Source organism: Heterostelium album (assembly GCF_000004825.1).
Source record: "Heterostelium album PN500 unplaced genomic scaffold PPL_contig20, whole genome shotgun sequence".
NCBI lineage: Eukaryota > Evosea > Eumycetozoa > Acytosteliales > Acytosteliaceae > Heterostelium > Heterostelium album.
The window spans coordinates 262,215-276,350 of record NW_008805097.1 but is presented as its reverse complement, the minus strand read 5'-3'; the positions used below and the strand labels follow the sequence as shown (position 1 = coordinate 276,350).

General features: G+C 34.3%; 6 protein-coding genes across 6 annotated transcripts; 4 read left to right on the top strand and 2 right to left on the bottom strand.

Moving 5' to 3' along the window:
* Positions 1-2,521: 2,521 nt before the first annotated feature.
* On the top strand, positions 2,522-6,711 carry cnrM (ankyrin repeat-containing protein; the record flags this gene model as incomplete). Its single annotated transcript, XM_020581820.1, has 2 exons — positions 2,522-4,369; positions 4,561-6,711. The coding sequence occupies 2 exons, from the start codon at positions 2,522-2,524 to the stop codon at positions 6,709-6,711; spliced, it is 3,999 nt and encodes a 1,332-aa protein (XP_020427690.1).
* A 120-nt stretch (positions 6,712-6,831) lies between these two features.
* PPL_11060 (discoidin II) lies at positions 6,832-7,663 on the bottom strand (the record flags this gene model as incomplete). Its single annotated transcript, XM_020581819.1, has 2 exons — positions 6,832-7,503; positions 7,586-7,663. 2 exons carry the CDS (start codon positions 7,661-7,663, stop codon positions 6,832-6,834), a joined length of 750 nt encoding a protein of 249 aa, XP_020427689.1.
* Positions 7,664-8,264: 601 nt separating this feature from the next.
* On the top strand, positions 8,265-9,089 carry dscE (discoidin II; the record flags this gene model as incomplete). Its single annotated transcript, XM_020581818.1, has 2 exons — positions 8,265-8,339; positions 8,415-9,089. The coding sequence occupies 2 exons, from the start codon at positions 8,265-8,267 to the stop codon at positions 9,087-9,089; spliced, it is 750 nt and encodes a 249-aa protein (XP_020427688.1).
* Positions 9,090-9,321: 232 nt separating this feature from the next.
* PPL_11058 (uncharacterized protein) lies at positions 9,322-9,810 on the top strand (the record flags this gene model as incomplete). Its single annotated transcript, XM_020581817.1, has 2 exons — positions 9,322-9,358; positions 9,587-9,810. 2 exons carry the CDS (start codon positions 9,322-9,324, stop codon positions 9,808-9,810), a joined length of 261 nt encoding a protein of 86 aa, XP_020427687.1.
* A 177-nt stretch (positions 9,811-9,987) lies between these two features.
* On the top strand, positions 9,988-11,295 carry pex10 (peroxisomal biogenesis factor 2/10/12 Ring-finger protein; the record flags this gene model as incomplete). Its single annotated transcript, XM_020581816.1, has 3 exons — positions 9,988-10,570; positions 10,671-10,995; positions 11,085-11,295. 3 exons carry the CDS (start codon positions 9,988-9,990, stop codon positions 11,293-11,295), a joined length of 1,119 nt encoding a protein of 372 aa, XP_020427686.1.
* Positions 11,296-11,484: 189 nt separating this feature from the next.
* mrkA (putative protein serine/threonine kinase) lies at positions 11,485-14,100 on the bottom strand (the record flags this gene model as incomplete). The annotated part of the gene is made up of 2 exons (XM_020581815.1): positions 11,485-13,668; positions 13,756-14,100. The coding sequence occupies 2 exons, from the start codon at positions 14,098-14,100 to the stop codon at positions 11,485-11,487; spliced, it is 2,529 nt and encodes an 842-aa protein (XP_020427685.1).
* Between the last annotated feature and the right edge of the window lie 36 nt (positions 14,101-14,136).

Genomic DNA, 14,136 nt, shown 5'->3' with positions numbered 1-14,136 from the left:
AAATTTCATTTAAATAGACAGATTAGAACAGAGATAATCAATCCAGAACAATCCATCCAAACTAAAATGAATAACGACAACCAACAAACCACAAAAACATTCCAAAAGACAAACCAAACCAAATCAAAACATTTGCACACTCTCTTTATGTTTAAACACACAATTTGATTTAACATTAAAAAGTTTTTATTATATTTTAAATTTTTGGTTGTTAAAGGTTATTATTATTGTTGCAATGCTATTTAATGGAATTGAAATAACCATATTACATTTTCTTAAGTTTTGTCAGTACTAATTAAAACAAAAGTAGATCCAATTTAGTCGATTATCACTAATCATACCCAATAATACATATACTTAACTCTACCACCATCACCAACTAAAAGAATAAGCACCATCATCACATGAGTACTTATTACTACTAATAGTAAATAGAAAGTAGAGAGAGAGGATGGGGTAATCGTATCACTCTCATACATCACCACCAACACACACACACACCTTCTCTTTTTTTCAGTATCATCAAAAATTGTTATCAACAACAACACCTCCTCTGTTCACCCAACAACACAAATACACATCATAACAATATATTGTTCATCTATATCCATCATACACTGTTGTTTTGTAGTTATAAATATATTGTTTGATTGCCTGATGTTTGTGGGTGTATACATAATTGAATGATTGTTGTTTGTTAGTTTGTTGATCAACAACAAGATTTTCAGTGTTTTGAATTTAAAAATAAAAAAAAAAAGAATTTAACTACTACCATACTATAGTTGAAAATGTTTGATGGTAATAATATTGTTGTGGTGGCCGCGTAGTATTATTAACAGCAAGTACTTGTTCTTGTTTTTATATATACATTGTTTATATCAACAAACTTATTTAAATGGTTATTCGATTTCAAAATTGAAAGTGACACCACCCATGAAAAGGTGAGATAGATGAGCACACCAACACAAATTCAAATATTGACCAAAAACTTTAATATAATATTAATTCACAAATTACCATATTTGTATTAAATTTATAATATATCATAATTTGATTGTTTGTTTGTTGGGAGTAGATGTGTGTGCGCTTGATCAATGTGTTTCTATATGGTGTTCTTTTTTATTTTGTTTTTGGTTTTTAATTACTTTATAAAAGATTTACAAACAAACTCATCAATTATTAATTATTGTTGTTTGTCTTATTAACATCATCATCATCAAGTATTATCATCATCAAGTCAAGTTTTATCATTATCACCATTATCATACAAATAGTTATAATCAGAAGAGAGATAAAAACAAACAAAAGAAATAAAAGGACAATAGATAATATAAGAGAATAGTGTATGTTGTTTCTTTTCTGATTATATTTTATAGATTGTTTTTATATTCATGAGCATTCAAAAGTTGATGATATTTATAATCTACCTGTGTTATTTACTATATTTACCATTATAATATATTAAATGGTGTGAATGGATGGTGGGCATTTAAAACCATTAAAGTCCATTTCTTTTCTTTCAATAACATAATATAACATAACACTCGCTCTTTCTTTCAGAAAACATTCCGTTCCAACCTTTTGTTTGACCTATACCTACATATTCATGCATACCTGCATATAAATAATCATCAGATTTTATGATATACAAACAGACAACAGACAAACAAATAAAATGTGATAAAAAACATAGAAAGTAACACACCTCACTATTCTCATCTCACTCACTCACACTATTGATCAAATCAAAAATATTTATATTACATTAAAATCAAATAAAATATATTTTTTATAAAATAAATAAATAAACACATGTATAAATTATTATATAAATCAAAAACAACAAAACAAAACTGATATTATCACTCATTATCATCATCATCATCATCCATCTCAATTGGAATCAATCAAATCAACCAAATCAAATAATCATCCAATAACATTCAAATCATTACTAATAATATTGAATAGTTATAAAATTAATTATATTATTTGTAGTATAAGTACTTACAAATAATAAACTGATTTGATTCCAACTACTCTACACTACTACTTTAATATTATTTTTTTAAATAGCCTATTTTATTAATCCATCCACTCAATTAAATTAATCAGTCCAAACATAGCATTACAAATAATATAATAATAACAAACAATTAACATTTTTTACTTACTTATTTATTTATTTTCAATTGAATAGAATAACAAAAATATAGAAAATAGTTTTTTTTAAAACTTTTATAACATTACAACGCAACAAATAATATTAATATCTAATATTTAATATTATTGAATGTATTAAGTAGTCAAAACCAGGAACAGTATTATAGTTATATTTCCAGTTTTTTTTTTCTTTTTTTTTACCAGTAAAATTATTTTTATTATAATATTTTTTTTAATTTTATTCAAAATCAATCCAATCAATCAATTAACTGTTTATTAGTTATATAAATTTGTAAAATAATAAATAGAAATTATAAAATATACAAATTTAAAATTAATAATAAAAATAATATAATAAATGATGATGGATAAAAATAGTAATTCAGAATTTGAAAAGAATTCAACAACAACACTACCGCAACAACAACAACCACCTGGATTACCACTATCACCTTGTTTGGCAACTATGACCACAAAGACAACCACTACAACCACAACAACAACCATCACAGAGCACAATTTTCTAGTTCCAGAACTGCTTGTTATTTCACCGAGATTGGAAACTCCACTCAACACCACCACAACCATGTCTTCCTCTTTCACACAACCAATTATTCTGGTGCCAGAACAAGATTCAAACAGCAATAATAATACTTCATCATCACCACCTAACAACAATACAATTGATCAAATTTCAAATAATATTTGTAGTACCAACAACACTTCTTCTTCCGATTATATTATGGATGATTTAAATAAATCACAACCACAACAAGTTCAACAACCATCCAATTCAACACCAACACCACAACCACAACAATCACAAACACAGCCACAACAATCATCATCTGCAGCTATGGACAGTCCAGTTATTTTCAAGACAACTAGTAGTACGTCTACTACAACAACATCACACACTGTAACAACACCGGCACTTGAGAATAGAGCAGTCTCTACTTCACCACCATCCACACCAATGTTGGACGACTGCCAAATCGAGCTTGGTGCAAGAAATAATACCGGACTATCAAAGTCACCACCACTTCAATCTAGTTCCAATAGTACAAATATGGAAAATGACAAACTATCACCTGAATTCATTAATGCAGCCTCAATATCAAAACAAGATCAAACTTTACTCAATAATATCAACAATAACAATAACAACAACAATGGTAATAACGTTGGAAATTCAACGGTTCCCAACTCACCAACAACTCCACAGATTCAAATACAATTGGCACCATCATCACCATTGTCTACTTCATCATCATCAAATTCAAATGGTAATGGCAGTGGTAGTGGACGTAAATCACATCGTAGTACATCTGTCCCTCTGATACGTAATCGAATTCAACGACCAATTCGTCAGAAATCACCTTCTTCAATGGGAGAACGTCCTCTTCTTCACGCTGTACTCGTCCAAGAGGAAATTAAAACATTGATCAATCAGGAGGATATCAACATGCGCGATTCCAATGGAAACAGTATTCTTCATCGTGTTTCAATCATTGGATCGATGCTGGCCATCAGACATATGGTGTTGCGTGGCGCGCGTGTCAACTCGACCAACAACTCTGGCATGACACCGCTTCACTATGCTGCGTGTGCCAATCCACAAAGTGTTGAAGTCTTGCTGTACTACGGTTCACTGCCCAACTCTAAGGACAACAATCGCGAGACCCCACTGTTCTACGCGGTCGACAGAGGTCAATTCTCAATTGTATCACTACTGCTTTCGCGTGGCGCAAAAGTCACCACCGTAAACAAAGCAATGTCGAGAAACTCAATTCATGTCGCTGCACTCAAAGGTTATTCAAACATCCTGAGACTGCTACTGGACTACAAGAGCAATATAAATGCACCTGATGTAAATGGATCCACTCCTTTCCATCTCTGTGTCTATCACAGTCCACCAGCGCAGAATCTTATGAATCCAATCAACTATCAATCGGTTAATAACATCGATGCTTACATGTCTTGTTGTGAACTACTTCTTCAAAGAGGAGCAACTCTCACTCTTCAAGACACTCAAGGATACACCCCAATTCACATTGCAAGCAGACAGGGTAAAAAGAACATCATAGACGTCATCCTATTCTATTGTAAACAACAAAAGAACAAACTACCACAATCCATCCTCTCAAGCATACCAAATGCATCCAAATTCAAAAAAGAATTGAAATCTGAAATAGTATTATATATTGTAAGTTGATCCGACCTACCATCCAACCAACCAATAGTTGAATGAATAACTATTAACATACCAAATTTGTTTTGTAACTTTTTAGCCTGATAATAAAGGTCGTTTACCTTTACATTTGGCTGCATTGGGTGGACATTCCAGAGTGTTGGAATCACTGGTTGGGAACAGGAAAGAAATGTACTAGTGTGAAGGATGATATGGGTATGACACCGTTGTGTTTGGCTTCGATGTTTGGACATTTCGACTGTGTTGAGTATCTCTATAATTTGGATCCCAAGTTAAATCAACAATGTAGATTCTACACGTCGTCTTCGATCGATTGTTCAAAGACACCGATCGATCCACTCGGTAACGATTTCAGATTCGCTCTGGATGGCGACTACTGTGACTTGGTGTTTATTATCGATGGACGTGATATATTTGCACACTCCATAATGCTTCGTCAGTACAAATTCTTCAGGGACATGATTTCCAGTTGCAAGTCGTTGGCGTCGTTGCATCCACACTCACTGAACAACGCTACCGGCCACGGAAGTCATCAACAGCTGCACTCGCATCAATATGGCGGAATCTATGGTAGTCAATACAGCTATAACAATAGCTATATCTCGAGATCACACGATGATTCTTCGATCCACTATCACAGCTCATCGATAATGGACGGTGGATACTACGATGTCGGCGATGACAGCAACTACTACAATCATTCATCGTCCAACTCGATGGATTACATCAGTGCAAACATCTCTGTTGGCAATGGCGTTGCAACGAGCCGTGCTAGAACTCGTTCCAGAATGAACAGTGTCGTCAATCCAGGCACACTGACACGCATTCCAGTGGAGAAAGGCATTAGCTACGAGATTTTCAGAGCGATTCTCCAGTTTGCCTATACCTCTGAAATTCCAAGAGAGATTATCAACACCACCGGTAAGCTCTCGGAGCTGTTGGATTTCGCTAATCAATTCGATATCGAGTCACTCAGTAATCTCTGTGTCGACACACTCTCACAACACTCCACCGGCAGAATGGGTACACTGGAAATGTCCAAGTATCTACTGAAACAAATCAATTCGAAACATAGTGCAGATGTCACAATTATCTATGACGGTGGACAGGTTGTGCTGGCACACAGTGTCATTCTCGCCAATCGTTCGACATTCTTCAAACTTCACTTTGAATCGTATCCGGTGTTGTCGAGATCGGCAATTCAACTGTTCCCCAACAATGTTAACAATATCTCTAGTTCCATGAGTTCATCCTATGGAAACTCGTCACTTTCCAACATTGCCGGCACCTCCACACCTCATCGTAAGCTGTCGTGTCCGTCGTCACCGGCATTGAGCGATATTCCAACGATGGGTTGGGTCATTGACATTGGCGAAGCTTCACAGAAAGCAGTGTTTGTCATGCTCGAATATCTGTATGCCGGCTGCATTCCCTCTGGAAATTCATTGATGCAACCATCGCTCTATCCGCTACTCAATCAGAAGCTGCCGTCGACTGCCTCCGAGATGGATGTAATCGACATGCTCTTACTCTCAAAGCTGGCATATGCCCTGAATCTCCCGGTGCTCCAACAGTACAGCACTGTCTTACTGTACAGTGCGCTGGATCCATTGAAGCTGGTAACCATTATCAAGACGATATTCTCATTCGATGGCAATGTTGGTTGGGGTAGAACATCTTCGTTGGAATTGATGTGGGGAGTATGTTTGGAGTGGCTCACCAAGAAATGCAATTGGGAGGAAGTCAATCGTTGTGAAGCATTCATTTCACTCGGTCTCAAATTCATCAAGGACGTAAAGAAGGAGAGAAAAGATAAAAAGAGAAAACAAAAGATGAATGAAAGACAAACCTCAAAGTCTTCACAACATAACAATCACACAAGTAACAACAACAGTAACAAACAATCGTTATCATCTTCTACCACCACTACAACAACCAACAACAACAACAATAATGGACAAGATGGTAATAATAACACAAAGAAAGAAGAGAAATTCTCAACTTGGTCAAAGATGCATCCAAAGGAGATTCTCAGATCTGTATCATCTGGTTTCTTGATCAACAGTAACAATAACAATAATAGCAATAATAATCAATCAAGTTTCTCAGTTCAAACACCAAATTCACCACCAACCAATCAACAACAAGAAACACCAGCATATACATCAAAGAACAATAATCTCAATAATGGTGCGGATGGTCAACAACAAAACAAAACTGATTCACCAAAGCTTACCAAACAGAATAGTATTTCCAACTTTTTAAGCAAAAAGAAAGTCTTTTCAACTTTTGCACGTAAACCAATGTCCAATAGGTCTAAATCTTTTGTTATTTAAACTTATATAAAACAAAACAGATAGAAATACATAGATTTTTTTAAACAAAGATAATCTTTATTTTTTTATTTTAATTTGATACAAATTTAAAAAAAGGTTTAACTTTTATTGTTTTTTGTTTTAGAAATATTCTGGTTTAACAAATGCAAACCATGTACCAGTAGCAGCAAACAATTGGGTGTCAAACCATGTCTTGAAGACAATGGTGAAACCGGTGTTAGTGACATCCTTCTGTCCGATATTAATACGGAGATTCTTTAGGTTGCTTGAATCGATGAGTTGTACGGCAGTAGTTACATTTGGAATAACACCGACTGGGAATGCCTTTGGGAAGACAACTTTGTAGTCGACAGTACGCTCTCCCATGCCCGAGGCGAGTGGACCACCTTCGTGCTTTACGGTACCGGTTTGCATACGTGGGAATGTCTTGAAGATGGCATCGAATCTCATTGAGATGTGACCAAAGAAAGTGAGTGGGTGGATAGCAATGGAACGAGCAATGATTGGTGTATCGAAACGATTGGTGATAATGGTGTTACGGTCAGTGTTGGCATTGAAAGATGGACCGGTGTTCCAGTTGGAACCGTCGAGGGTGTATTTCACTTGGTAGGAGGTTACCCATTGGTCGAAATCACCACGTCCTTGGGTTCTTATACCAACAAACTCAACCGGCTCAGTGCTAGACAAAGTTACCCATTGATTTGGAGCATCGTTGGTTAAGGCGCACCAACTTGAGGAAGCAGTCTTGGGAGTATCATTTCCTTTATTATAATTGATAAGACCATATTCAACCTTTTTTAGTTTTTAGAAATAAACAATAAAATTAGTTTATTTATTATATCTTGATATATAAATTTTTATTTTTAATACTTACAGAATGTTCAGCATTAAAGTTTGATGATGATCTAACATTCAAACAACCATAGGTATTTCCAAAAATTTCTCCACTCATTTTATTTTTAATTTAAATAAAAGTGATAATAATAACAATAATTTTAAAATGATTAACTAAAGAAAATGATAATGTTGAACTAGTTCTAACATTTTATACCTAAAAATTAAATTGCGATTTATCATAATTTTAAAAAGGAAATAAGAAAAAGATACTAATCATATTACAAAATGCAAATTAAATTATTTCCTTTGGATCTGATTTGCTAAAAATCATAATTTTGCCCTTTTTGTAAATTGAACATGTGTTAGTTTAAAAAATGTTTGAAAATTTTTGTAAATTGTCTATGAACAGGCTCTTTTTTATCATCTATTTTAAACATTGAAAAAGATTCTTATTTTCATTGGTGGTAATTTACAATTTTTTAGAAAATCAGTAGAGATTTAATAAACTGATACAAGATTATTTGCTTATTTTGAACTGGGAAAACCCCATTAATAAATATTAAATTAAATTATTTAAATATCAATAACAATGATTTTAAAAGTTAAATGATAAATACTGGTTTCAACTGATCAATTTAGAATCATTCAAAAGATAAATTAAATTTTATTTATTCCTCAAGGTATATAAAGAAAATATTTAAAAGAGATATATAACAATGGCTGAAATCTACGGAAACAAATACGGTTGCTTAAATGTTCGTTCATCATCCAACTGGAATGCCAATCATTCAGTATGTATATAAAGTGAGAATATTATATTGAAATCAAAAAATAATAATTAAGTACTTATAATAAACTGTAAATAGGTTGAATTTGGAACTCTTAACTATGAAAAAGGAAATGTAATTACTGGTAACCTCTCTTCATCTGCTTGGTGTGCTTTGACCAACGATGCTCCAAATCAATTTGTTACTCTTTCTTCAACTGAACCAGTTGAGTTCATCGGAGTTTGCACTCAAGGACGTGGTGATGCTGACCAATGGGTTACCTCTTACCAAGTGAAATACACCCTCGATGGTAGCAACTGGGTAAATGGACCATCTTTAAATGCCAACAACGACCGTCACACCATTGTCACCAACCGTTTCCAAACCCCAATTATCGCTCGTTCCATTGCTATCCATCCACTCACATACTTTGGTCACATCTCAATGAGATTCGATGCCATCTTCAAAACCATTGTTCGTGCACAAAACGGATCCGTTAACCACTCCAACAGCAATCTCTCCTCTGGTATGGGTCCAAGAGATGCCGAGTACAAGGTTGTATTCCCACGTGCTTTCCCAACTGGAGTTACACCAGTAGTTTCTACCTCTGTCCAACAAATCGATGCTAACAATCAGAAGAATCTCCGTATTAACATCCATGCAAAGGATATCACCAACACTGGATTCACAATGGTATTCTCAACATGGTTTGACACCATTTTATATGATTGTGTTGGAAGCTATGTTGCTTTAGTTCCACCAGAAATTTTCTAAACAAAAAAATTGTATCATATATTTAAAAAATAATCTTAAATAAATCAATTTTTTACTTTAAAAAAAATTTCCTTTTTTAGAATTTTTAAAAGATCTAATTTTAATAAAAAAAAAAAAAAGAAAAGAAATACAATTTCGTTCAATTTACTACTCAAGAAGTATATTTTAATACACAGTATTCTATACTATTTAGTTTATTTATTGATATCTTATAGAAACTTTGAAAAAAAAAATGTGGATTCCAATTATTATCCCTTTTGGTTTGACTGGTAAATCCAAGGTAGTAGATAACATTATCAGAGTCTGTCCGAATTGTCATAACCAAAGTGTACAACTGTTAAGAGTAATTAGAAAGTTTAAATGATATATTTTTTAAAAAATTACTAATATTTTTAATTGTTTTTTTTAATTACAGAGTTTGTATTTTTTATGATTATGACCTATTATAATATTTAGAATTTATAATACTTATTACTAACATATTTAATATATTTTAGATGATGAATGGGCTCAACTATTTTTTATTCCATTTTTTAAAGTAAAGAAAGGAACACCTTTCCTTCATTGCTCTATGTGTGGATGTACAGTACCTTATGTTGAATCCTACAATCCTCAGAATCAAGTAGAAGACTTAAATTTCGAACCGTCTGGAGAGGATCTCAAACCAAAAAAGAAACATCATCACTTTAGAAAAGAAAAGAAAGAAGAAGAATTACATTAAAAATTAAATAATAAAATAAATTTTTGTATATATTTAAAATCAAACTAAACTTTATTTCTGTACCAATTTCATTTCTTTGTTTTTGCTATTATTTTATTTTTTAGTTTTTTTTTTTTTTAATTATTTTTGTCATTATTAATTTATTAATTTTTGTTTATTCATGCGACACACTTAATGATGAACCAACAACAACAAACATCTATACAATCACAACCTCATTATAATGCTCAAAGATCTCCAAACATTGTAAATAGATCAAGTACAAGTAGGACAACCAATAGAAATAATAACAATGTAAATAATAATAGTAACAGTAATAATAATAATAATAATAGTACAGGCACTAGTAATAATGTAAATAACAATCAATCTATAACAACTACAACACCATATCATAATAGAGCAACCAGTGGTTTGTTTCCTCAATATGCAGATCAACCAGATATAGTCAGAGCGTCGCAAAAAGATGATTTCTATAAACGTTTATTTGAAGAACAAGTCTTTGAGATATTAACTAGAGTTGCAGGTATTATTACTATTACTACATTACAGATTAATATAAACCAGAATTCTTATCTAATTCAATTGAATAATAAAGGTCCAAGAGTAATGATGAATAAACAGAATGAATCTAAATTACTATCAAGTTTAACCTACTATATATTGACTACTTTGATTGGTTCACAAACACTTGGTGAGGAATACTGTAATCTAAGACAGATTAAAGATAATACATTTTCATTACCGACAATCGCTGTATGTAATTAAACTATAGCTATAGATTGACAATATTAACTAACTAACAAACAAACAAACAAACTAAAAGAATCGGTGTAGATTAATGTTCTTTCAATTATTAGCACCTTATATCATAAAGAAATATATACCTAAATTCTTTTTGCGATTCCCAAATCTCTATTATCTAAAGGAACTGTTCCCAAAGCTAGAGAGATTACATTTAGCATTGTTTTATTTCAATGGTGCATATTATGAGTTCTCAAAGCGATTGTCAAACATCAGATATATATTCAACAGAAAAGTCGATCAAAGAAGACCGAAATATCATATACTTGGACTTCTTATTATCATTCAACTTTTAGTTTCCTCTTTCATCTACCTAAGAGATAACTCTTTCTTTTTGTCGGGTGCATCTCATCAATCGGATATAAACATTGAAACAGTCAAGTAATTATCAAATACTATATCATATCATAAGACTTATTAGATTGTATTTACTAACATTCGATTATATCATTTTTATTATGATTGTTTAGCTCAACAAATAGTAATAGTGATGAAGATGAAGCAGCCAACGGTGGTAAATGTACATTATGTCTGGAAGTTAGAAAGAATTCGACATCAACTATTTGTGGACATCTATTCTGTTGGTATTGTTTATCAGAATGGTGTAACTCCAAAGCAGAGTGTCCGTTGTGCAGAAGACCAATCTCTTTACAATCACTAATGCCAATATATAATTATTAAATTATAAAAACAATACAAAGTTCTGAAAAAATATAAATGAAATTAATAATAATAATAATACTATTAATGTTTTTTTATAGTAATAATATAATACAATATAATAATTATTTTATTTGGGCTTATATGATTGATCATCATTATTTGTCAATTGTTTGTATATATGTCCACTTTTTTTTCTTTTTTTTTTAACTATCTTTCAATGTGTGATAAGATATCTTTACAAATGCCTTTGTATCGCCATGCGGAACCACCCATTCTCTTAAACTTGAGACCATTAACTGATAATCTTGGTAATCTACATACTTCAATGGTAAATCTAACACCTTCAGTTTCACATTCGATGAGATATGGTCCTTTCACTGTGTGTGGAATACAACAATAACCGACAACACCCAACACTTGATTCATCAACTCGGGCGCTGGTTTCATTGATGTCGTCTGAAGACCAAATACAAATCTTACGATTCTTGGTTCAACCGATGAATCTTCATGGTGATTGATTGGTTTCGACGATGATGTTATTGATTGTGTTGTTGTGGTTGTGGTTGTTGTTGTCAGTGTTGTACTGTTAGCTTCAGAGGCAGTATCTAAAGTTGGAATGCTTAGTGGGGTTTGAGATGATTTTACAGGTGGTGTGGAAGTTGGTGTGTTGGAATGTGATGATGAAGGTGACAATGAATCTTTTTCATCTGAACGTTTCAGTATATTCTTAAAGGATGACAACAAGCTTGATACAGAGGACTTGTGCTTCTCTTTCTTGGAGATTGGTTTGAGGTATCCAACGGTTGGGTGATACTGATCGGAATAGTCTTCGAAAATGACCCAGTCATCTTCTAGTTTCTTGGTTTCTTTGTGTTGTTGGTCAGCTACGCTGCTACTGTTACTCCTCAGTCTGCTGTGAATTTCGTGGTTTGGATTGGTTGGCGAAAGTGCATAGGCTGTCGCTCTTCTCTTGATAAGTTTGTTGTTGGGTGTGACGTTGTTGCTGTTGTTACCTCTCGGTGAAATTGGAAGTGTAGTGGAATTGGGTGAAGTTGAGGCAGAGTTGGAAGGTGAGTTTGAGGCAGAAGCGTTTGCTGACTTTGAAATGGGGCGACCAAGAGGTGGCTGAATCTTGACACCCGGCGAAACTATCGATGAGGTTTGTGGTGATGTCGAGATGGGCGATGGTGCTGGTGAATCTGAGGCTGGTGAATGAACAAATGTTGGATTGGTACCATTGGAGTGTTGGTGACTGTGATGATGATGATGATGACCGGATTGATTGGCATGTTGTTGTTGCTGGTGACGGTGGTGTTGATGTTGCGATTGATAAGAAGAGCTAGTACTACTACTGCTGTTGCTGCTGCTGGTAGTCGATGATTTAACAGGACTATCGACAGTGTGACTTCTTCGATGATGACGTTTATATTTAATGAGTGGACTCTTCTCGCCGGTCGGCGCGATAATCGATGGCTGATCAGAGTAGAATGCGTCAGAGTCGAGAGCCTGTGCGTTCTCACGACACTTTCTTCCTGCCAACAAAAAGTAGGTGGCAGCACAGTCGTTGTAACGATTCTGCTTGACGTTCGAGTAGACTTCGTCACGGTCGTAGCCAATCGCAACCAAGTCGTTGACAATCTCATCGTCGACGACGAATCCGTCTTGGTTGGGATTGGAGACCGACTGCAGATTGAGTGAGTCGACAACCGGTGCCAGCCAAGGATGATTGATAATCTCCTCGAGATTGGCACGCTTCTGTGGGTCGACTACCAACATTCTGCTGATCAGCGACTTGCAGTCCTGTGAGAGGTAGTCGGGCATGGTATAGTCGGCAGCCAGAATCTTTTGGAACAACTCAACATAGTTGTCACCGTCGAACGGCAAATAACCCGATACCAACACAAACAAAACAACACCCATACTCCAGATATCGACGGATGGACCGTTGTATTCCTTTCGCAGGATCAACTCTGGCGATGCGTAGGTAGGCGAACCACAGAATGTCTTTAGTGTGGTGCCCGGTGTAAATACATTGCTCAGACCAAAGTCGATGATCTTTATCTGACGATTGCTGTCCAGCAGTAGATTCTCTGGTTTCAAATCACGATGAACCGCTCGCTTGCTATGACAATAGTGGATCGCCGACACTATCTGTATGAAAAAGGTACGTGCCTGTTGCTCGGACAACACACCATGCGCAATCATGAAATCCATTACCTCGCCCTCACCTGCATACTCCATAATCAAATAGAGTGCTCTGTTCGTCTCGATGACTTCATACAACTTTATGATATTCGGATGATGTAGTAACTTCATGATTCTTACTTCTCGCTGTACCATCTTCAATGTATCTTGATCCAATTTGCTTTTATTTATAATCTTTATAGCAACCTACAAACACAAATGATTATCATTGAGTTAATATTAACCAATATTGTTTAAACATCATCATCATCATCAAGTTGTAGCTCAACTTACTTTTTCATTTGGTATCTTTCTATGATATCCTAGCTTAACTTTACCAAATTGACCTCTTCCAATTGTTTTAACGATGACATAGTTTCCAATGATTCCTTGTGGTTGAATCTGTTGACTCTGTGAGAGTTGTATGTGTCCAGACATGCTTGTGCTCAGGTTGCTAGAGTTACTGCTGATGCTACTACTTGACGCGATGACACCAGCTTCACCACCGCTGCCAAAGCCAATTTCGCCAGTGGCACTGCCGCTGCCACTCATTCTATTGCTATCAATAGTGCCGATGATATTGATACCAGCTCCACTATTTAAATGATGATGATAGTTTGACTCTACAACAGTTTCCATAATAAATTAATTATTTTTGAATTGTTTGTATATAAA